This window comes from Canis aureus, chromosome 29 (genome assembly GCF_053574225.1).
Source record: "Canis aureus isolate CA01 chromosome 29, VMU_Caureus_v.1.0, whole genome shotgun sequence".
NCBI lineage: Eukaryota > Metazoa > Chordata > Mammalia > Carnivora > Canidae > Canis > Canis aureus.
In genome coordinates, this window is record NC_135639.1 from 21,785,239 (window position 1) to 21,810,513 (window position 25,275).

At 35.9% G+C, this 25,275-nt stretch overlaps 1 protein-coding gene across 34 annotated transcripts in view; it reads left to right on the forward strand.

Annotated features, from left to right (window-relative positions):
• Positions 1-25,275, forward strand: part of LOC144301134 (uncharacterized) — a 286,282-nt gene that overhangs the window by 55,728 nt on the left and 205,279 nt on the right. For 4 of the 34 annotated variants that reach the window (XR_013367904.1, XR_013367905.1, XR_013367900.1 and 1 more), the window contains exon 1: positions 23,376-23,900. The exons of 23 other annotated variants lie outside the window; for them this stretch is intronic. Coding sequence is in view for 6 of the 11 variants with exons in the window: in XM_077877701.1 (XP_077733827.1) it covers positions 23,870-23,900 (31 nt within the window). In the remaining 5 variants the exon portion in view is untranslated. Of the gene's footprint in view, positions 1-23,375; positions 23,963-25,275 lie in introns of those variants that run through there. 7 more of the 34 variants (XM_077877705.1, XM_077877706.1, XM_077877708.1 and 4 more) reach the window with 4 other exon arrangements.

Genomic DNA, 25,275 nt, shown 5'->3' on the forward strand with positions numbered 1-25,275 from the left:
TGAGGCTAGGACTTCCAGTACTATGTTGAACAGCAGTGGTGAGAGTGGACATCCCTGTCTTGTTCCTGATCTTAGGGGAAAGGCTCCCAGTGCTTCCCCATTGAGAATGATATTTGCTGTGGGCTTTTCGTAGATGGCTTTTAAGATGTCGAGGAATGTTCCCTCTATCCCTACACTCTGAAGAGTTTTGATCAGGAATGGATGCTGTATTTTGTCAAATGCTTTCTCTGCATCTAATGAGAGGATCATATGGTTCTTGGTTTTTCTCTTGCTGATATGATGAATCACATTGATTGTTTTACGGGTGTTGAACCAGCCTTGTGTCCCTGGGATAAATCCTACTTGGTCATGGTGAATAATTTTCTTTTTTTTTTTTTAATTTTTTTTTAAATTTTATTTATTTATGATAGTCACATAGAGAGAGAGAGAGAGAGAGAGAGAGAGAGAGAGAGAGGCAGAGACACAGGCAGAGGGAGAAGCAGGCTCCATGCACCGGGAGCCCGACGTGGGATTCGATCCCGGGTCTCCAGGATCGCACCCTGGGCCAAAGGCAGGCGCCAAACCGCTGCGCCACCCAGGGATCCCATGAATAATTTTCTTAATGTACTGTTGGATCCTATTGGCTAGTATCTTGTTGAGAAATTGGACATCCACATCCATTCTTCTGAATGAAACTAGACCACTCTCTTTCACCATACACAAAGTTAAACTCAAAATGGATGAAAGATCTAAATGTGAGACAAGATTCCATCAAAATCCTAGAGGAGAACACAGGCAACACCTTTTTTGAACTCGGCCACAGTAACTTCTTGCAAGATACATCCACGAAGGCAAAAGAGACAAAGGCAAAAATGAACTATTGGGACTTCATCAAGATAAGAAGCTTTTGCACAGCAAAGGATACATTCAACAAAACTCAAAGACAACCTACAGAATGGGAGAAGATATTTGCAAATGACCTATCAGATAAAGGGCTAGTTTCCAAGATCTATAAAGAACTTATTAAACTCAACAGCAAAGAAACAAACAATCCAATCATGAAATGGGCAAAAGACATAAACAGAAATCTCACTGAGGAAGACATAGACATGGCCAACATGCACATGAGAAAATGCTCTGCATCACTGGCCATCAGGGAAATACAAATCAAAACCACAATGAGATACCACCTCACACCAGTGAGAATGGGGAAAATTAACAAGGCAGGAAACCACAAGTATTGGAGAGGATGTGGAGAAAAGGGAACCCTCTTACACTGTTGGTGGGACTGTGAACTGGTGCAGCCACTCTGGAAAACTGTGTGGAGGTTCCTCAAAGAGTTAAAAATAGACCTGCCCTAAGACCCAGCAATTGCACTGTTGGGGATTTACCCCAAAGGTACAGATGCAATGAAACGCTGGGACACCTGCACCCTGATGTTTCTAGCAGCAATGTCCACAATAGCCAAACTGTGGAAGGAGCCTCGGTGTCCAACGAAAGATGAATGGATAAAGATGTGGTTTATGGATACAATGGAATATTCCTCAGCCATTAGAAATGACAAATACCCACCATTTGCTTCAACGTGGATGGAACTGGGGGGTATTATGCTGAGTGAAATGAGTCAATTGGAGAAGGACAAACATTATATGTTCTCATTGATTTGGGGAATATAAATAATAGTGAAAGGGAATAGAAGGGAAGGGAGAAGAAATGTATGGGAAATATCAGAAAGGGAGATAGAACATAAAGACTCCTAACTCTGGGAAACGAACTGGGGGTGGTGGAAGGGGAGGAGGGTGTGGGGTGGGGGTGAATGGGTGACGGGCACTGAGAGGGGCACTTGACGGGATGAGCACTGGGTGTTATTCTGTATGTTGGCAAATTGAACACCAATAAAAAATAAATTTATTATTAAAATAAAATAAAATCCTTACAAAAAAGAAAGGATTTTCAATTTAAAAACTCTACTAGAATCCTCTTTCTTTGGGGTAAAAATTCTATGCAGCAAGAAGTTATTCCTCAAAGCTCCAACACCTCAGTAATAAAAATGTAGTGATTCCCACTTAATTTGCAATTCAATGGGACAAGTATTAACAAACAGGCAACTTAGGGAATCAAGAATAAATAAACATTTAAAGAAGACACTACTGAAAGTGCACATGAGATTTCCCTGCAGGGAAATGGGTGTAAGCTGGAAAGAGGCAGGAGGGGAGGGTTGAGGACCATACTAATTCTCTGCAAGTACATAATTGTTGTCTCTACTTTAGCCAACAGTAGTGCTCTTCTGGTAATTCACAGGTTAGTTCACTGCAAAACTCCAGAAATAACAAAAACAGCTGGATGTATGGAATAGAAATCAAATTTTCCCCATGATTAAAAAAATGCTTTAATCCTCTCCTGTTTCTTCCTTCTCACTTTCCCTCTCTCCCACCTAACCCTTCCTCTTCTAAGAGGACTATTTACATGCTCCTCAGAGGATGATTTTGTTCATTGCCATCTTCACACAATTTTCACTTAGTTCCCCATATAATTGCAGATTTCTCAGGAAGGTAAAGAAGCCTGCCTACAAGATCTAGCTTGTATACTCCCAAAGCTACTTGTGTAATAGTTTTTAAAATGTTTAAGTTCTAGGGCTTTTGCCCACGTGGTTCAGATCTGTATCTACTCTCATCCTTGTGCTCCTTCATGGAAAGCAGTGCTCCTGGGTGTATTTATGACATTGATCCAGGATCTGTTCCACAGCGTGGTGTTCAGACCCCAGGCAGAAAGTTCTCAGTGGCAACTTGCAGAAATGTATTCCCTGCAGTGTAGCCATAGGAAGTTGAGACTAGCATAGAGAATACATTGACTTAATGAATAGAAGACAGTACAATTTCACTGGGAAAGACTCTGTTTGCACTTTATTTTTATTATTATTTTTTGTTTGTTTTCTTAAAAGCCCTACATAGTCATTAATTAAAAATATGGTAAATAAGGGAAATAAAGGGAGATAATCACCCTTACCCAAAAATAAACTATATTAAACCATTCTGTTAGGTATTCTCTCAGTTTTTTCTATATTTTAAGCACAGTTTAGCATATACTTAGAGTATCTGCCAAGTGGCCGGCACTATGCTAGATGTAGTTGTGACAATGTTATATGGTTAATTGTGGAGGCTGAAATTTTTCAGTTTAACTTTATTATATAAACCTTTCTTGTTATTACATATTCTTTGTTACAAATATTAGCTATGTTTTAACATAAAATTATTGCATGGAGAATACTACTAATTATTTTTATTCACTAAAGTATAGTATAGTGGTTAAGATAATAGTTCTGTAGAATCAGAATGAGTCAAATCCTAAACTCACTCTATTAACAGTGTGAATGTGGGCAAGATATATAGTTAATCTGGCCTTCAATTTTTTCTTGGATAAACTAGATCTAACCTATATACATAATGTACATTAGCCTGTATCTCATTGATTTCTTCTGAGCACAAATTACTTTACTGCAGCAAAATGGTTCTTCTACAGCACCAGGTGGACTGTGACTCCACCTTTCCTACTGGCCACATCCAAAGTACTGATCAGAGATGAGGAAAATCATCCAGTATAGATGACTGGGAACCCCACACATTCATTGTCATCACATGCAAGCAAAACTTCACAAGGACGGGCCACTCTTGATAAGATTCTAGTTAAAATCCCTCAGCTTCCCATGCCCAAATCTCAAACTGCCCTGCAAGACATCCGTCCTGTATTACATCTCCACAGAGCAAGAGCTGGCCATCTCTTCCAATGCAAGGTGCTCTGTGGGTGCTCTGGGTCCCAATGTGCCTTCAGCTCTTGAGCTAGTATCTGTCTCTGGCCTTCAACTGCTGCCTCACTGTCACCTGCATTTCACCAATAGCTGAGCATGCAAAAAAAATCTCCAGTTTTAAAAGCAAAGAAACCAAAGCCAAAACTAAAACCATGACAATTTTCAAGCCCCTATTTCCCTCCAGCTCCTGCTATCTCATTTCTTATTCAAAGACGAATCTCTCAAATAAAATGGTTTCACCGCCTTATTCTCCTTTTCTGCCATCCATTCCCTATTCAACCCACTTGAATGTGTCTTTTACCCTTTCCACTCCAGTGAAACTGCTCTTGCAAAGGTCAATGATAGCCTTCCATTTTTATAAAGCCAATGTACACTTCCAGCCCTCATTTTAATTCATCTCTCTAGAGCATTTGAGACATTTGAACACATCTTTTTAAAAATGCTTTTTCCTTGAGTCTGTGATACCACAAACTCTTAGCTTTCCTCCTTTCAAACTATCCATTTGAGTCTTTATTTCCAACTTTTTTCTACGTGCCTTATTTTTATTTTTAATGAATTTATTTTTTATTGGTGTTCAATTTGCCAACATATAGAATAACACCCAGTGCTCATCCCATCAAGTGCCCACCTCAGTGCCCATCACCCAGTCACCCCCACGCCTGGCCCACCTCCCCTTCCACCACCCCTTGTTCGTTTCCCAGAGTTAGGAGTCTTTCATGTTCTGTCTTCCTTTCTGATATTTCCCACTCATTTTTTTCTCCTTTCCTCTTTATTCCCTTTCGCTGTTTTTTATATTCCCCAAATGAATGAGACGATATAATGTTTGTCCGTCTCCGATTGACTTATTTCTATGTGTCTTTTCAACTTCATTTTGACTTACATATTTTCCTATCAATTTATACATTGCATACTATAACAGGCTAACTTTTTCCTTCAAAAGTCATATGCTGAAGTTCTAATTCCCTGTACCTTGGAATGTGATTATTTGGAGATAGGAGCATTACAGAGGTAATTAAGGTAAAATAAGGTCTTATGGGTAAAACTTAATCCACTTTACTGCACGAGTGTTCTTATAAGAAGAGGAAATTTGGGCACAGATTTGTAGGCATGGACCAAAGGCCAGGTGAGGACACAGTGATGAGGCAGCCATCTGCAATATATGGAGAGAGCCCTCAGAAGCAGCCAACCCTGACAATACCTTGATCTTGGACTTGTGGATGCCAGAACTGTGAGAAAAGCCACCCGGGCTGTGGTATTTTGTAATGCCTGCCCTAGCACACTAATACATACACTAAAAGGTAAAAATCTCGTGTTCAATGTCATAACATTTTATACATTTATGAGGTGGCATGCAGTTATAACTTAGATAAACACATGACTATTGTCAATCTTCCACATGGCTCCCCTAAAATAATATCTATATTGAGCTCTATTATCACATATATTTTGTTTTGTTTTTTAACTGTATGTAGATGGAATCACACTGTGTAATTCTTTTTTTATCCTGATTCTTTTGGTCAAAATCACATATCTGAGATTCATCCTTATTATTGCATAGCTGTACAGTGTTCTGCGGTGTGAATTCAGTGGAACACTGTATTGTTAGTTCTCTTTATAGACATCCATATTGTTTGTACTTTTAAATTATAAATAATTACAGAATGGAAATTATAGCGTATGTCTTTTTTATGATACATACATACACACATACTAATTTCTCTTGGTTCCTGTGCATATATTTTATTAAAAATGAATTCTGCTTTCCCTTAGATAGATGTGTAGAGATGAGTTTACAGTGTCATAGAATGTGTTTCACTGTAGTCTTTTTCAGAAGCGAGTATACTGATTAACATACTCACTGTTATGTAAGAGTTTCTTTTGTTTCATAGACTAATCAACACAAAGCATTTTCTGTTATTTTAATTTCTGCTCTTCTGGTTGGGAGTAGTGTCTCTTTGTAATTTTAGTCTGCATTTCCCTGACTATTAATGTTATTGAGAACCTTTATGTATCGATATATGATATTATTTATCACAATATTATGTTTACTCATCATCAAAATACCTTCTTTTATCAAGTACCTACTCAAGTCTTTTATCCACTTATGTAGCAGTTTGTCAGAATATTCTGATTGATTTATAGGTGTTCTTTTTATATACTAAATACAAATATTTTGTTGCATGTGTGTATATACGTGTGCTTATGTATATGCATATATATACATATAATATAATGTACATATACATATATTGAGGTTTCTGTATAAGAAATATTTCTTTTTAATTGATAAAATTATTTATCAAGTATAATACTTCAGATTTTCTATTTCATCATTTTTCCATGTTTATAAATTATATTCTGGGAGAATTGATAATTTTATCTCATTTGTAAACTATTTCTTGTAATACTTTAAAAAATACCACAAGAGATGCTCAGTGTCTATAAATATATGATTTGTATATTTTATTCATGTATACTACATGTCTCTTATTTTAATTTATTTTAATGTTTCATTTCCTCATCTCAAAATAAGAATGAAGGATATTCAGCTCAATAGTTCTGAAATTTTGAACTTTGCCCTTTAGCTCCATTCTTTGAGGCTTCTTTAGGACAAATGTCTAATTGAGAGACAAATGTGTATTTGAGGCAGGTCTCTCCCTCTAGTAGGGCTTTGCCTATGGAGCACTGAAAGATTATAAGAGATTTCCTTTTGCCTTTTAGAAGATGCTTTCTATTCCTCAAGCATATGGAACACAATCCAGAAGTCCAAACCATGCCCTAATGGGAAAAGCTGGATGCTCATTCAAGATGCTCCATGTTTTCAATATCATGTCCATTTGTCTGCCAGGGCCTCTCTATCTCTTTTTTCCCTTCTATATTATTACATCTGTGTAAACCACATTGGATACTCAGTCTATGATCAAACTCTGCAAAGGCCCCAATCTAGAAAATTATTAGTAATGGCCAATTCAACCTGAATGAGCTCCCTTGTCTCTAGAATTTAAATTCATTTTCTTCTTACTGCTTATAGGGTGTTCTGATTTCTTTAAATAAATGTGTATAATTTATACAGCTCCCCTTGGTTGCCGCAGGGGTACATGGGGTGTTTGATATACCTATTATATTCTACATGGAAACAGCATCTCCTAGGATGCTAATGTTTGGGGTCCCTTGTGACATAAATGTAGGTGCTCTTTTGCTTCTACAGTTTCCCTAGGCAGTCTCGTCTTTATGAGACTTTTACATTTATGTTGCTAGACCGGATCTGTCTTCTTTGTTTTGTGTTGTTATATAAAATGGCATCTATAGTATGCTTATATTGGTATTACAAAGCACCTCAAAATTTACAAATTTAGAACTAAACACTTATTTATTACCCCCGACTGGCCCTCTTATATACTTTGGTGACTAGTAACGTTATCCACTTGTAATGTTTCTGTCACTTCCCAGAAGCCTGAGAATCTTTGACTTATCTCTCCCTTACACTCCCAAACTAGGACACCTCCCCAAATTTACTATTTAAATATTTCTTTATTCTATCCAATTCTCTATATGTGTACTACATTCCACCTACACCTCGCCACCATTATTGTTCACTGCAATTTTTCCTGTAGCTGCATCATTCTTTCTGCCTCTATGCTTGCTCTTTTCCATCACATTCTTTAAGGGTAACACATGTTTGTCTTGTCCATTCAGGCTGCTATAACAGAATACAATAGCCAGGGTGGCCTAAAAACAATAGAAATTTATTTCTCACAAATAGATCAAAGAGTTAGCAAGTATGGTGTCTGGTCGAACCTACTTCCTGGTTCTCACTATATGTTCACAAGGCAGAAAGGCTGAAGGATATATCCTGGGTCTTTTTTATAAGGGCACTAATCTCATTCATGAGAGCTCCACTCCATGATCTAATCACTTGTCAAAGGTCCTGCCTCCTAACAGCATCACATTGTGAATTAGGTTTCAAGTTATCAATTTTGGAGGGGAACACACATGTTCGGTCTATAGCAGTGTTCCTTAAGTACCTCATATTTAATATTTTTCTCTGCTAAAATTTATGATATCCTGTTTTTCTTAAGAATATATAATATTCTTATTATATATAATATTTAAAAAGCACTAAGGCCTATAATATTCAATAAAGGCACTATAACCCTTTGATTCAATCGGTATCTATATATCTAGATTATTAGCAGTAACCTCTGCATTACTGTGCTTTATTCTGCTTCAGTTTGAACATTCAGAGGGTTTTGTTGTTGGTGTTAATCCACTTCTCTCCACTTCAAAGCTTTTCATACATGTTGTTACCCTGACCTGAACACTTGCTTCACCCATCCAATATGACCTGAATAACTCCTACCTATTTTTAAGTTCTTTTTTTAAAGATTTTATTTATTTATTCATGAGAGACAAAGAGAGAGAGAGGCAGAGACATAGAGAGAGGGAGAAGCAGGCTCCATGCAGGGAGCCTAATGTGGGACTTGTTCCAGGGACTCGAGAATCATGTCCTGAGCCAAAGGCAGGCGCTTAACCACTGAGCCACCCAGGCATCCTTATTTTTAAGTTCTTAATATGAATGTCATCTTTTTGAAACAGTCTTTCATGAGTCTCTATTCTAAAGTTGATATTCCTCTTTCATACATATCATAGTCCCTTATTATTATTACTTCTAGTAATATATTATTATTAGTTCTCTCATGCACTATTGAGATAATTTTTGTAACAAAATTTCAAACATAAAAGAATAGTATTTTTCTCAAAGATTCTGTTTATTTATTTGAGAGCTGAGAGAGAACATGAGTTGGGGGAGGGGCAGAGGGAGCAGGAGAAACAGACTCCCCAGTGAGCAGGGTGATGGATGTGGGACTCCCATCTCAGATCTTGAGTTGAGTCAAGGGTAGACATTTAACCAACTGAGCCATGGAGGTGTACCAAAGAGAATAGTATTAAGAAACCTTCATATACTCATCATCCAGCTTCAAATATTATAACTCAGTTATAATATTATAACTCAATATAATTTCATTTCATCTATACAGATACTACCCCTCCCTAGCTCATTATCTTGAAATAAATCCTATAAATATTTCAATATATATCTTTAAAGGATAAGGATCTTTGTAAAAGAAAAACTGTATCATTTATCACATTTAAAAATCTACAGTATTTTCCATAATTTTTATAGTATTGTAAAATATCTAGTCACTATTTCCCTGTCTCTGTCCTCCTCACCAACCCAGCTTGTTTCTTTGAGTTGTGATTCAAATCAAGAACAAATGGGGTGGGAGGCCTGGGTGGCTCGGTGGTTGAGCGTCTGCCTTTGGCTCAGGGTGTGATCCCAGTTCAGGGATCAAGTCCCACATCAGGGTCCCTGTGAGGAGCCTGCTTCTCCCTCTGCCTAGGTCTCTGCCTCTCTCTGTGTCTCTCATGAATAAATAAATAAAATCTTAAAAAAAAAAAAGAAACAGATGGGGTGCCTGAGTGTCTCAGTTAGTTGAGTGTCTGGCTCTTGACTTCTGCTCATGTCATGATCTCAGGGTCATGAGATTGAGCCCCACCTCAGGCACCCCATTTGCCAGGGAGTCTACTTAAAGATTCTCTCCCTCTCCCTCTGCCCCTCCCCTTGTTCATGCCCTCTCTCTCTCAAAAATAAATAACCTCTTAAAAGAATCATGAACCAGAAAATAAGCATACATTACAACAAATTAGTATCTCTCTTACATATTTTTTTATACATGAATTCTTTTATTTATTTGTTTATTTTCTCGCCATTTATTTGTTGAGCAATCATGGCTACTTGCCCTGTTGATTCCTCTACAGTGATTTCTTTTTCATTTGTACCCTTATAATGATTTAATGACATTTAGCATATTCCTCTTTCCTCTACTTATTTGTTATTTGCAGTTAGATCTAAAAACTTATTTATATTCAGTTTTGGTATTTTTGGGAAAAAGTGGTCAGGTGGTCTCATGTACTTTCATCAGGAGGTACATTATTCTGTTTTTCCCACTTTTTGTGAGCTCAATTTTCTTTAATTGTTTTGTGCAGTCATTGCCCTAGGCTATTTTGCATGCATTATGTGTTCCACAAGGGCAGGAAATACTACTGTCTTGTGCCAAGTATAATACTTGTCACACACAATGTGTTCAATAGACTGAGTGAAAGAAAGCATAGCCTATTGTTTTAATTTATTGTATTGTCATATAGCCTTTGTCTCCATATGGATTTTGGGTTGCTGCAGGGACAGATCCTTTTGTCTAACTTCCTGGGCTGGACTGAAATTTTTGTCACATTATATATCAATGAAGTTTTGAGTGGATGCTTTCAATCAACCAGGTAATATCACATGCTACAGAGAACTATCAGTTGATGAAGGATCTTAAGGCCTATAAACCTTTGCAATTTGATTACCCTAAATCTAAGAGTGGTAGTGGAGAAAGTAACTCCATATGCTTTTCAGCTACAGCATTTTTCATCCAAACTGCTCCTAATGCCTTATTAATCCATGCTACTGTTGCTGTGGCCTCTAAATTTAAACTTACTACAACCCCTTGGAACTAAGTTTATGATATGAGAAGTCACTTTGTGGTTTACAGTTTAATATGCTCAGTTAACTCTAATAGCGCTGTTTTCCTTCTTCAACAGACATAAAGCATTCCCATGACTGAAGATAAAAGTAAACTTTGTGTGCCCTTATTGCTTTTGCTTTATTTTCTATTGATTCATATGCTGTCAACTTAAGGCAAACATAATATTTTTCCAACCTATTCTTAGATATTCTGTTTCCTGCTTTCTCTTGGTCTACAAAGACAGGAGCAAATGCAAAAGAGGCTTATCCTCTCCTGCTGTAGGGCTGTTCCAGGTTAAGCTGATAAATCATGGAAGAAGTTATTTGCCAAAAATACATTTATGGGAATCAGAATTATGTGCAGATTGCTGGATTGGCTTATTAATTCTTACTGACTCCATCAAATCTTGATTTTCTAGAAATATAATACACAATAAAATTAAACAAATTTCTTCCATCTTATAATAGTACTTTCAAAAGAAATGTAATTGTACCTTGTAGCCATATCATAAATATCATTATGTTGAATTCAGTATTCAAATATGCACTGACATATATCAAAATAGACATCAAAATCACTGGTTATATTTTATTACCATTCTTGATTTCAAAATAGTGAATATTTTCCAACCATACTCATAACCCAGGTCTCCCTCCTGCTGATGAAGAGAAAATAATAATAATCCTCTTTGATAAAGATGGAAACTTTACTTGTCTCCTGAGCTCCTAATTGAACTCCAGATACTGAGGAACCACATTTTACTTACCTCTGAAGTGCTACATTAAGCAATGTTTTATTATGTATTTCTGTGAAAACCACTGGGATCTCCCTCTAACCAACCCTTGAAATTAAAATTCATTAGTCTACCTGAAAATTAAAGAGGGAAAATATGTAAAGCCCTTTCAAAAATTATTATAATGCCTGCCCCTGAGGAACATGATAACAAACCTTCCTGTTAACAAATTGTTACATTAATTTAAGGAATGATAATGAGCACATCCTCTTTGTAAAAACTCATTGGGAAATTTACTTTCAGCTCCTCTTATGAGACCTGCTTCTGAATCTCTTAAATGTTATTTAACTTTATATCCTGCAAACCCTTTTAATTAATGAGCGAATCATATTTTCTCTTTGCCTTAGCTGTCAGGCAACTCAAAAGCCAAGTTGTAGCCCACCTACCACTGGAGCATGATTTTTCACCTGTCTACTCAATAGTTAGCAGTACCCCACCCCTTAATTTGGCTTGGATTTATTTTCCTGTTTTTATATTTGCCTTTTTCCCTCAGCTAATGTCCTTTAGTGTTATTTATGACAATTAGAAGTATAAATTCCAAGATATTTTATTGTACACAATCACTGTCTTCAAACTACTTGTAGGAGCCTTACATTTGTATTCTATTTTCCATTTAAATTTGTGGTCTAATTTTCAAAATTGCTTTAATTTATTGTATCCTGATGCCAGTTATTATTTTTGTTATCTAGTATGTTTTCTATAATTTCCAAAGTTTCTACAATTTCATGGACGAGGACACATAGGCTGTTTGTCATTTTGTTTCAGTGTCCCTTAATTGCCACTTTTCATTTTGCTGGAGGAGGGAGTCTATCACTCAGGATATGTGTGGATCCATCTCTGGACTCTATTTTATTTTATTGGCATATGTGTCTATTATCTCACTAATTGCATATTGTCTTGGTCACTTTTGGTTTACAATAAGACTTGAAGTTGGATAATATCCATCCTTCAACGTCATCCTTCTTCCAAGTGTTTTTTGTTTGCTTTGCCTTTCATATAAATTTTAGTAGCATATATATATTATGCTACTAAATGGGATTTTGGGATTAATACAATCCCAAATTTTGATTGGGATTGTATTAGATCCTAATCCATAGATCAAGGTGGAAATAATTGAAATCTTAGCAATATTGTGTCTTGCAATAAATGAACATGGAATACATTTCCATCTTTTTATCTCTTTGATTTCTTTCATAAAAATTTTGTGTTTTTCCACATACTGATCCTATAAATATATTGTTATATTTATACCTAAGTATTTCAATTTTTGACATAATGTATATAATAGCATGTTTTTAGTTTCAAGTTCTGTTTAGTTTTTCAGATGCTTTTAACTGACTGCACCACCCGGGTACCCCTTCTCTTATTCTTTACATTTTTCTACACAGACAATCATTTTATCTGCAGATGAAAGAAGTTGATTTTCTTTCTTCCCAATATGTACCTTATTTATTTCCTTTTCTTTCCTCATTCCATTAGTTAGTACTTCCTATAAAATGTTTATCAGGAGTGATAATAGAGTACATCCTTACTTTGTCCCCAGTCAAAGGGAGAAAGTATTCAGTTTCTTACCATTAAGTATGGTGTCAGCTGGAGGTTTTTATAGATGCTATTTACCAAATAGAGCAAATCCCCTTCTATTCCTAGTTGTCTGAGCATTTTATCATGAATGGATGTGGACATTGTCAAATAATTTTTCTGCATGAAATGATACAATTACATACTTTTCTTTAGTCTATTGATGTGATGGATTAAATTAACTTATTTTTGAATTTTGAACAAGTCTTGCATATCTAGGATAAATCACACTGGGTCATAGTGCATAATTATTTTAATAGATTATTAGATGCAATTTGATATTTTGTTAAGAATTTTGCATTTATGTTTAAAAGATATTTGTATATGATTTTCCTTTCTTGTAATGCCTTTATCTGTTTTTGATATTAGGGTAATGCTGCCACAATAGAATGAATTAGGAAATAGGGCCTCTAGTTATATTTTCTGGAAGAGATTATAAAGAATTAGTGTCATTTCTTGTGAAATGTTTGGTACAATTAACTAGTAAAGCCATCTGGGCCTGTTGCTTTCTTTTATGAGATATTATTAATTATTAATTACATGTGTATAATAATTATAGGCCTATTCAGATTTTTTTCCCTTTTGTGAGTTTCATTATTTTCTGTATTTTAAGGAACTGGTTCACATCATGTTATCAAAGCAACTCGTAGAGTTGCTCAAAATAATTTATTATCCTTCTAATGCTCACTCATGGGATCAATAATGATGACTCCTCTTTCATTTCTTATATTAATAATTATGCCACTTATTAAATGACTCTTTTAAATACATTTTAAACTGCCATTAAACTAATTATTTTTCATTAGAAATGTATCACAGACTAGCAGAGGTTGGTAGTTGATACAAGTTTTGTGTTTTTCTTTTTTAGGCTTGCTGAAAAGTTTTTTATATATGAATTATGTTTTTATATGAGTTATTTTTATATATACTTTCTTATGTAGATTTTCTCACATCCAACCACAGAAATAGCCAGATACAAAAACAAGTGGAGATATACCTGTTGTTATACAAATATGTCAATATCTAAGAAGGAGATTTTTCCTTACATTATCAGGAATGTTCTCACTGACTTAAAGGTGCTATTGCCACCTCTCTCTCAAACTCTTTTCTGAAACAGAAATTATCTTTAGGACTTTAGGATTATTGTTTGAAACTGTTTTAGTAGAAGTTTATTTTGCATGTATTTTATATTGTGTGAAGTTGAGTGTTTTTTCATATGTTTAATACTTTTGAATTCCGTTTCTGATGAACTTTAATTATGCTTGCCACTTTTTATTTGAACTTTTTTTTTTCCTATGAGTTTATCAAGGTTCTTTCCATATGGAAGGAATGGACCCTTTCTTGAAATATGAGTTCTATTTTGTTTCCATTTTGCCATTCATCTCTTTTCTTTGTTTATATAAATTTTTGATATTGAAACTTAGAATCTTTATGTCATAATGAAAAGCAAACTTCTCTAGGTGTGGCACAAAATTTAGAAGTCCAAATATATTTGCTAAATCTGAGATAAAAAGTAATTTAAAATACCCCTCCATGGTTTTTACTAGTAAAATCTAGCCTTATAGTTTATATTTTATTCTTGGACCATTTTGAGATTTATTCACTAGGACATATAAATCCACATTTATTTAATTTTAAATGGGCACCCAGGTCCCAGAAATCTGAAAGAAGAAAGAAAGAAAATGCCTCCCTGTAGTATAGCTTACCCTATTTAAATATTGTCATGTATTTAGATCCTTATACAATCTTTCATTCTGAAATCTGGCCAATATAGTTTCCTGATGTATAATTTTTTCTATAATCAGAAGTCGTCTACTGAAAACTGGATATATTTAGTGGTCTTCTGAACTTTTGCTTCTTGGGCATATCTTATTGTTTTAATCCATTATTTACTAAAATTTAGTATTTCTATGACCACTGAAACATACTGAATTTCATAGTACATGAATGATCGTCATATTTAATAAACTCTAATTAGAATGCAGCTATTTATTCCTATGCTTACCTTTAATTCAGTTTTATAAAATTCATATTGTATATCCTGTGAGTAAGGCACTCTATCTGACACTGCAAGGCATCTAAAGATATTTAAAACTACCTCCTTCCCTCAAGGAACTCACACAGAGATAAAGCAGTAAGTCAATGAGTATAATAAGAATCAGAAGAAAATATTTTTTCTCAAAAACATAAAGGGTGCTAATATTATGGGAATATAGAAGGGAGAAACATCTCATATTTGTGAGGGACTTATGCCAGAAAATATTTGTGAAGGAAATATTAACTATTTGAGATAGTTACTAGTAGGTTGAGATAGACTGTAGGAAGGTCAATAGAGGAATGGAGTTTTGGAACATTTGGAATGTTTTGGAATATTTCCTGAGGGACAATGAGAAGTAAATTTTGAAAGGTAAATTGGCATAAGATCAAGAATGGCATTTGCTCAGAATTCCCAAATGGTGGAGAGCCATTTAAAGTTTGAAGGGGTAGGGGATCCCTAGGTGGCTCAGTGGTTTAGCGCTTGCTTTTGGCCCAGGGCGTGAGCCTGCTTCTCCCTCCTCCTGTGTCTCCACCTCTCTCTCTCACTATGTCTATCATTAAAAATAAATAAATAAATGTTAAAAAAAAAAAAAAAACGTTTGAAGGGGTAGAGGGTAACATAATTCTACATTTTAAAAATTAACCAAATCGAGAAATAAGGGTTGACATCAATTTAAGATTAGTCATGAAGTGTTTAGGAAGCAATCAGTATTTCTGCTATAGAACGTCAATCCCATCTGCCTTAGGAAGTGTGTGTTTTATATGTGTGGTGGGTGGAAATGCGAAGTAGCACTGAAAACAAGCATCCCTCCTAGAATCCGGTAGATACTGGGATGAAAATAACCAGAAATTGGTGCTTGCATTTTCCTCCCTTGATTTTGCACCTCATGCAACAAGAAAATACTATTTGAGAAACTTTGAAGTTTCTGGATTCTATAGGGCAATTTTCGCAAGTGAAGTTGATTGAGGTGAAAGTCTGCAATATGTTTTGTCCCCTTGAGCTTGCATGGGGATCTGTTAAAAAAAAAAAAGGGAACATCTTCAGGTGGAGTCATGAAGAGTACACTGGGATACCATGTATGTTTGCCTAGCTTTTTTCTGAAACTTCCTGGAAGACTTCTAGCCACTAATGCATTAAAAAAAAAATCTGTCATGTATATTTAATTTGCTAAAAAGCTTATGAATAAATAACCAAAACCACATTCTAATCAGTATTTTAAGCTAGCATAATTATATGATGATAGCCTGGTGGAGAGGGTGAAGAGTTGGACCTGAATGCCTTTGACATCCTGCCCTACAGGCACCCACCCACCTTACTCCCTTCCACTTGAGGCTTCAATGTATAAAAATATTTCCTTTACCTGTGATGTCTGAGAGACAGTTGATAATGGCTGGATGCCTTTGAAGACTCTGACCTCCAAAGGTCAGGATTGACACTTAAATTTAGCACCTGGAAATCCATGTTCATTTCCTTTCATTTGATGTCAACAGAGTGGCCTTCCTGGGAAAGCGGGATTTCTAGAAGATAAGTCCTATGAGTGATAGATGACATCTAGGTTTCTTTTAAAATGATGTGGCTGGGGCTCCCATGTATATCCCAGCTCATGAGGAAGGAGACTACACTGCACATTTACAATGCTCAAGATTATAGTGAACAAATGAATGAGGAAAAGAGAGAAAAGGAGGAGAGAGGTTTACATCCACAGGGTAGAGAAATGTGAGAGGGAATGTATGTGCTTTCAAAGTGGTCTGACAATCACTCCAGATACATCCCTATACATAGGAATATAAATTTCTGGGTAGAATAATTTCTTTATGGATAAATAAATAAAGAATTGAAATCACAAGTCACAGAAGCAGATAATTTGGTGATTGTTAAACATGACGATGTAGTTGATTGAAGTTTAAAGTATGTTGTCTCTAGAAGAGCTTTTTTATTCTTTTTTAAACTTAAATTCTGATATGTCATTTGCAAATATCTTCTCCCATTCTGTAGGTTGTCTTTGAGTTTTGTTGACTGTATCCTTTGCTGTGCAAAAGCTTCTTATCTTGATGAAGTCCCAATAGTTCATTTTTGCTTTTGTTTCTTTTGCCTTCGTGGATGTATACAATGGAATATTACTCAGCTATTAGAAATGACAAATACCCACCATTTGCTTCAACGTGGATGGAACTGGAGGGTATTATGCTGAGTGAAGTAAGCCAGTCAGAGAAGGACAAACATTATATGTTCTCATTCATTTGGGGAATATAAATAATAGTGAAAGGGAATATAAGGGAAGGGGGAAGAAATGTGTGGGAAATATCAGAAAGGGAGACAGAACGTAAAGACTGCTAACTCTGGGAAACGAACTAGGGGTGGTGGAAGGGGAGGAGGGCGGGGGGTGGGAGTGAATGGGTGACGGGCACTGGGGGTTATTCTGTATGTTAGTAAATTGAACACCAATAAAAAATAAATTTAAAAAAATAAAAATAAATAAAAAAAAAACTTAAATTCAACTAGCCAACAAATGGTACATACTTGGTTTCAGATGTAATGTTAAATAATTCATCAGTTGTGTATAACACCCAGAGCTGATCCCATCAAGTGCCGTCTGTAATGCCCATCACCCAATTACCCCATCCCCTCACTCACCAACCCTCCAGAAACCCTCAGTTTGTTTCCTATAATTAAGAGAGAGTCTCTCATGGCTTTTCTCCCTCTCTGATGATGTTCCATTCAGTTTTCCCTCCGTTACCCTATGATTCCTCTGTGCTCTTTCTTATATTCTACATACAAGTGAAACCATGTAATAACTGTTTTTCTCTGACTTATTTTGCTCAGCATAATACCTTCCAGTTCTATCCACGTTGATGTAAATGGTAAATAGTTATCCTTTCCGATGGCTGAGTAATATTCTAATATATATGTAATATACTATATATGTAAAATCTATATACATATATATTACAGTAATATTCTAATACATGTTATATATATACATATATATGTATATATATAACATCTTCTTTATCCATTCACCTGTTGATGGACATCTCAGCTCTTCCATAGTTTGGCTATTGTGGACTTTACTGCTGTGAATTGGGGTGCAGATACTCCTTCGGATCACTACATTTGTATCTTTGGGGTAAATACCTAGTAGTGCAATTGCTGGGTAATGAGCTAGCTCTATTTTTAAACTATTGAAGAAATCCATACCATTTTCCAGAGTGGCTGCACCAGCTTGCATTCCCACCAACAGTATAGGAGGGTTCCCTTTACTCCACATTCTTATCAACATTTTTGTTTCCTGTCCTGTTCATTTTAGCCATTCTAATTGGTGTAAGGTGGTATCTCTTTGTGGTTTTGATTTGTGTTTTCCTGGTGCTGAGTGATGTGGAACATTTTTTCATGTGTCTGTTGGCCACTTATATGTCTTCTTTGGAGAAACGTTTGTTCATGTCTTCTGCCCATTTCATGACTTGATTATTTGTTTTTTGGGTGTTGACTTGATAATTTCTTTATATGTCTTGGATACTAGCTCTTTATCTGATATGTCATTTACAAATACCTTCTCTCATTCCGTAGGTTGCCTTTTAGTTTTGTTGACTATTTCCTTTGCTATATAGAAGCTTTTTATCTTGAAGTCCCAATAGTTCATGTTTGCTTTTGTTTTCTTTGCCTTTTGAGACGTGTCTAGCAAGAAAGTTGCTCTGCCAAAGTCAGAGGTTGCTGCCTGTGTTCTTCTCTAAGATTTTGATGGATTTCTGTCACACATTTAAGTCTTTCATCCATATTGAGCTTATCTCTGTGTATGGTATAAGAAAATGGTCAGTTTCTTCTTCTACATGTGGCCGTCCAATTTTCCCAGCACTATTTATTGAACATACTGTCTTTTTTCCATTGGATATTCTTTCCTGCTTTGTGGAAGATTAGTTAATCATAGGGTAGAGGGTCCGTTTCTGGATTCTCTAATCTGTTCCACTGATCTATTTTCTGTTTTTGTGTCAATATCATACTGTCCTGATGATTATAGCTTTGTAATACAGTTTGAAGGCTGGTATTATGATGCCACCATCTTTGATTTTATTTTATTTTTTAACATTCCTCTGGATATTTGCTTTTTTTATATAGTTGCCACAAATTTTAGGATTATTTGTTCCAACTCTGTGAAAAGTGTTGAGATATTTTGATAGGGATGGCACTGAATATGTGGATCACTCTAAGTAAGCATTTTAACAATATTTATTCTTCCAATCCATGAGCATGAACTGTTTTTCTACTTATTTGTGTCTTCCTAAGTTTCTTTCATAAGTGTTCTGTAGTTTTTAGAGTACAGATCCTTTATATCTTTGGTTAGGTTTACTCCTAGGTATCTTACAGTTTTTGGTGCAATTGTAAATGGGATTGAGTCCTTAATTTCTCTTTCTTCAGTCTCATTGTTATTGTATAGATATGCTACTGATTTCTGTGCAATGATTTTATGTCCTGCCATGTTGCTGGATTGCTGTATGAGTTCTAGCAATTTTGAGGTGGAGTCTTTTGGGTTTTCTACATAAAGTATCATGTCATCTGCGAAGAGTGAGTTTGGCTTATTTGCCAAATTGAATGTTTTTTATTTCTTTTTGTTGTCTGATTGCTGAGGCTATGACTTTTAGTAATATGTTGAACAATAGTGATGAGCGTGGGCATCCCTGTCATGTTCCTGATCTTAGGGGAAAGTTCTCAATTTTTCCCCATTGAGAGCATTTGCTGTTGGCTTTTCTCAGATGGTTTTTATGATACTGAGTTATGTTCCTTCTATCCCTACACTGTGGACAGTTTTAATCAAGAAAGGATGCTGTTTTTTGTCAAATGCTGCTTTTTCTGCATTAATTGAAAGATTGTATGGTTCTCATCCTTTCCTTTATTAATGTGGTGTATCACACTGATTGATTTGCAAATGTTGAACCACTCTTGCAGCCCAAGAATAAATCCCCCTTGGTTGTCATGAATAATCTTTTCAGGTGCTGTTGGATCCTATTGGCTAATAGTATCTTGGTGAGAATTTTGATATATACATTCATCAGGGATATTGGTCTGTAATCCTCCTTTTTGATGGAATCTTTATCTGGTTTGGGGATCAAGGTAATGCTAGACTCATAGAACAACTTTGGAAATTTTCCTTCCATTTCCAGTTTTTGAAACAGCTTCAGAAGAATAGGTATTTATTCTTCTTTAAATGTTTGGCAGAAGATCCCTGGGAAGCCATCTGGCCCTGGACTCTTGTTTTTTTTTTTGTTTTTTTTTGTTTTTTTTTCGGAGGTTTTGGACTACTGCTTCAATTTCCTTGCAGTTATGCTTCTGTTCTGATTTTCTATTTCTTCCTGTTTTACTGAGGGGGTGGAGAACCACTTCTCATGAGGATGGACATCAAAAGAAAGCTGAGGTAGCAATCTTCATATCAGACAAATTCGATTTTGAACCAAAGACTGTAATATGGGATGAAGAGGGACACTATATCAACTTAAAGGGTCTTTCCAACAAGATCTAATAATTATAAATATTTATGCTCCTAACTTGGGAGCAGCCAATTATATAAACCAATTAATAACCAAATTAAAGAAACACATTGATAATAATACAATAATAGTAGGGGACATTAACACCCACTCATAGCAATGGACAGATCACCTAAGCAGAATCAACAAGGAAACAAGGGCTTTGAATGATACACTGGACCAGATTGACTTCATAGGTATATACAGACCATTCCATCCTAAAGCAACAGAATACACATTCTTCTTGAGTGCACACAGAACATTCTTCAGACTAGATCACAAACAGGGTCGCAAATTAGGTCTCAACCAATATCAAAAGATTAGGATTATTCCCTGCATATTTTCAGACCACAATGCTTTGAAACTTGAACTCAATCACAAGAGGAAATTTGGAAGGAACGCAAACGCTTAAAGGTTAAAGAGCATCCTACTAAAGAATGAATGGGTCAACCAAGAAATTAAAGAAGATTATAAAAAATTCATGTAAATGAATGAAAATGAAAACACAACTGTTCAAAATCTTTGGGCAACAGCAAAGTCAGTTCTAAGAGAAAAGTACATTGTAGTACTAGCCTTTCTAAAAAAATTAGAAAAATCTCAAATACACAAGCTAACCCTACACATAAAGGAGCTGGAAAGTAACAGCAGATAAAGCCTAAACTAAGTAGAAGAAAAGAAATAATAAAGATTAGAGCAGAAATCAATGAAATATGAATGAGAAGAACAGATCAACGAAACTGAAAGCTAGATCTTTCAAAGAATTAATAAGATTGACAAACCCCTAGCCAGATTTATCGAGAGAGAGAGAGAGAGAGAGAGAGAAAGGATCCACATTAACAAAATCATGAATGAAAGAGGAGAGATCACAGCCAACACCCAGGAAATACAAGCAATCATAAGAATATATTATGTGCAACTACATGCCAACAAATTAGGTAGTCTGGAAGAAATGGATGCAATCTTGGAAATTTAGAAGCGTTTTTCAAAGATCATGATGATTCAACCTAGGCCCCCTGGTGTATGCTCATAAGGGAGGTTATTATTGGAACAGGTTGGAAACTGTCACAGGTGGAGAGAATGGGGTTCTTAACTAACCTCTCAGTACCACTAAATAAGTTCTAGCTCTGAGGCCTTTGATCCACTCTCCCACTCTGGATCTTAAGGCCAGTTCCAAGAATGACATGTCTAGAAAACATCTCAGGACAAACAGTATTAGGTTTCTATTTATTGAGTGACAGATCAGTATTTCTAATTGTGCAACTCCAAGAATGTATTTATATGGGGCCATGTTTATAGTTTCTGTAATATCAGCTTTTTAGTTTTCTACTGGCAACAGAAAAATTGATGGAAAATATGGAAACTTGATGGAGAAACATTGCCTTTGCGTGAACCATGAACTCTCAGAAGAAAGAGATATAAGACCACTGAGTAATAATAAATATAGAGGAGGTTGATTTAGAAAGCAAACTCAGGCTCCCCCTTGGATGGAGCTATGAGAAGGGATACCAGAAATAGAGTCTTGTTATAAGTCAGGCTGAAAAGGAAGTGATGAAGCTGCCCAAGAGAGCCAGCAGACTTTATCATATTTCAGACTGAAGAATTTTCTTGTCATTGGTCCAGTTACTGTCTTCTGCCAAAGACCAAATACATTTCCTTGCTTACTCAGCATTAACAGGTAGCAGCTATACACAAGAACACACATATCCACCATCATTGTTTAGTAAGTACAAAGTATATCCCAATATCTTTACAATTACATTACAAGCATGTTATTTAACCTTTACCATAATCCTTTGAGGTGATAATATTTCTGTCATGTTGAGAGAAGGAGCAACAGGCTTAGAGAAGGCAAATCATTTGCCTAAAATTTCACCACTAATGTCTGTTAGTAGTAGTGTTTGAATCTAGGTCTATATTAACAGAGATAGCTTACTTCTTGGGGTGTATAACTAAGTTATTGTTGTTATTATTAGGCTACTTTTGAGACAACTGGAACTAAACAAGTACTTTCTCATAATTAGGGTGAGTGCTTTCCATGGAAGAGAAAGGGGGCAGATAATACAGGGTGATATTTTATCCTTTCAAGAAGGGCCTTAGGCTTGCTATCAAGTGTGTGTGCCCACACAATTAACTGAGCATTACTGAAGTGAACTCTGGCTTTGAAACATAGAAATACGCTTTTGAAAGCAATTGTAGGAGAGGCAACGCTAAAAAAAAGTCAGCAGTTTTAAAGCAGAAAGAAAAGGTTTATAAAGAAAGCTCTATTAAAGTCATCAACTTTCCTTTGCTTAAGGTCAAAAACTTACAATATGCTGGAATACTATTATATTACAAATGAATTCCAACAATCAACTGTTTTCTTGGTCTTGTCAGGTCTCTGCCTGGGGTCTTTCTATTTGATCATTGCTGTGTTAATGACTGTGAACCAATGAATAAACTATGATACCTACAGTTTTAAAATAGTATGTGTGTGAGAGAGAGAGAGAAAGAGAGAGAAAATATGGAGAATATATGGTCAGAGGTAGGTTCTTTCTACTGGTTTACATCTTTGAAGTCAATCTGATATAGAAACTACTGATTTATAGTTGAAATCAAAGAAATCTGTCAAGAAAGTAAACACAGGCACATTAAGGCAAAAGACTCAGAGAAAAGGGTATGTGAGGCAAGTCATCCAATGTGTGTTTGGCTACCTTGTTGACATCCAAGTCAACAGAAGATTATGCTTCAAAGAGAATTAGCCTCTGTCATTTACATAATGCAGCAAGGTCAGCAAAGAACTTTTTAAAACGTATAATGGAATAAACAGAGCTAGAATTGGAATCTCATTGAAGATAGACTTCAGCCAGAAAACATGGATCCTAATTCATGGCAGGTATCTAAAAGGTTTTTGAGCTTCCCTGGGGCAAGTACAGAGGAAGCATTTAACAATTCTATGAATACATGAAAGAATGGAAGGAGAGGGGGAAACGAACAATCTTAAGTATTAGGATTTATTTATTTATTTTTATTTTTAAAGATTTTATTTATTCATGAGAGATACAGAGAGAGAGAGAGAGAGAGAGAGAGGCAGAGACACAGGCAGAGGGAGAAGCAGGCTCCACGCAGGGAGTCCGATGTGGGACTCCATCCCAGGTCTCCAGGATCACGCCCTGGGCTGAAGGCAGCGCTAAACCGCTGAGCCACTGGGGCTGCCCTAAGTGTCAGGATTTATAAGCATGTTCTGTAACTCTAGAGCAATTGTTGGGTACTAGAATTTTGATCCATGAAATAGTAGGCTATTTGTATAAGAGATTTCAGCCATTATCTACTCTATTTCTGGTATAATACCAGAAGAAATTTGAGGATCAGAGATATTTAATAATTAACTAAGTTTAACTCTAGTCAGTGTCAAAGATAGGATTAAAATCCAGATTTCCTGACACTCTCTTAAGTGTACATTTGGACATTCTATTAATTTGAGCTCAGGATTAACGTCAGTAAAATTTTAGTTTTATTTGCAGTTCCTCCTGTTCTAGTCATATTACATTTCTTCTAATTATAATCACTTTTGTCTAATAGCTACTGAGCACTTTTTGAATATCACATACCATGCTGGACACTGGGATTCATCAGAGAATGGGTGAGCATAGTCCCTGCTCTCACTGAGTTTATGGTCTAATGGAAGCCAGACACTAAACAACTGTAAGTGTAAACTGTGTTTGAAAAAGTGGAATCTGGGGATCCCTGGGTGGCTCAACAGTTTAGCACCTGCCTTCGGCCCAGGGCATGATCTGGCATCCCAGGATCGAGTCTCACATCGGGCTCCTGAAAGGAGCCTGCTTCTCCCTCTCCCTGTGTCTCTGCCTCTCTCTCTCTCTCTCTCTCTCATGAATAAATAAATTTTTTTAAAAAAAGAAAGAAAAAGTGGAATCTACTAGGGCCCTTTTCAGATCAAGTTTTATTATTTCTACTTCACAGAGGAGGAAACAAAAATACCTTCTAGGAGATTGTTGGGCAAATATTATAGCAAGAATCTGGGGATTTAATGGTTCAGGATCCCTGACATCTTACACCTTACATGTGTAAGTAGAGGACCTTAGGCTTATATCAGTTTTTTAACTACTTTAAAAATAGACAACAACGTAATATACCATATAAAGTTAAATAGGCAGGGAGGATTTTATTCAAGATTTACTGCAATAGGGGAGAGGGATTGAAATCAATTGCACTGAAACAAAAGGTAGGGGAGTTATAAGTGTTGGGATAAGCTGTGAAAGGTAGTGAAAGACATTAGGGTGGAAGTTGGTCAGTATTATTAAGTCTAAGGAACTTTCTAATTGCTATTTATGGAAATTAGGTTTCTACCCTCTCACTGGGACTGGGGAACAGAGTCACTATCTTTCTCAATGATTAAATTTCTTATTTATTTATTTATTTATTTATTTATTTATTTATTTATTTATTATTTTAAAGGGATGGATCCCAGGTCATTAAGAAAGACATTCTTGACTTGTAAAGCTGGCAAAGGCTGGGAAAAGAGAAAATTTTTACAATTCTAAGTTTTCTAAAGTAAATGTTCCAGGATAAGGAAATTCAGAGGCCTAAAATCAGTAAGAATCCTGGACCTCGGGATTAAAACCTGAGCCAAATGCACATGCTAAACCACTGAGCAACCCAGTTGCCGCATAGTATTCTCATTTTAAAGCCATGGAAACTGAAGATCCTGAAATACCAGTAACTTGGCCAATGCTGCGGAGATATGATGCATACAAGTGTCTCCTGCTGCCTAAATTGGGCAAAATTCTTCAATACAGGCAATAACTATATGGTAAATTTACTGCAAGTTAGTACTTCTGAAAGTTAAATAGGTGAGTTTAAATAATTATGCTTGGATGAGAGAAATAAACTGTGACTGTCCTGGCAAGCCAAACCTTCTCCTTAACCCACGTCCTACTGAATGAACTGCAGGACTTGGATGCGGCCTTGCAGGGCCCTGAAGTACTGAGCATAGGAGC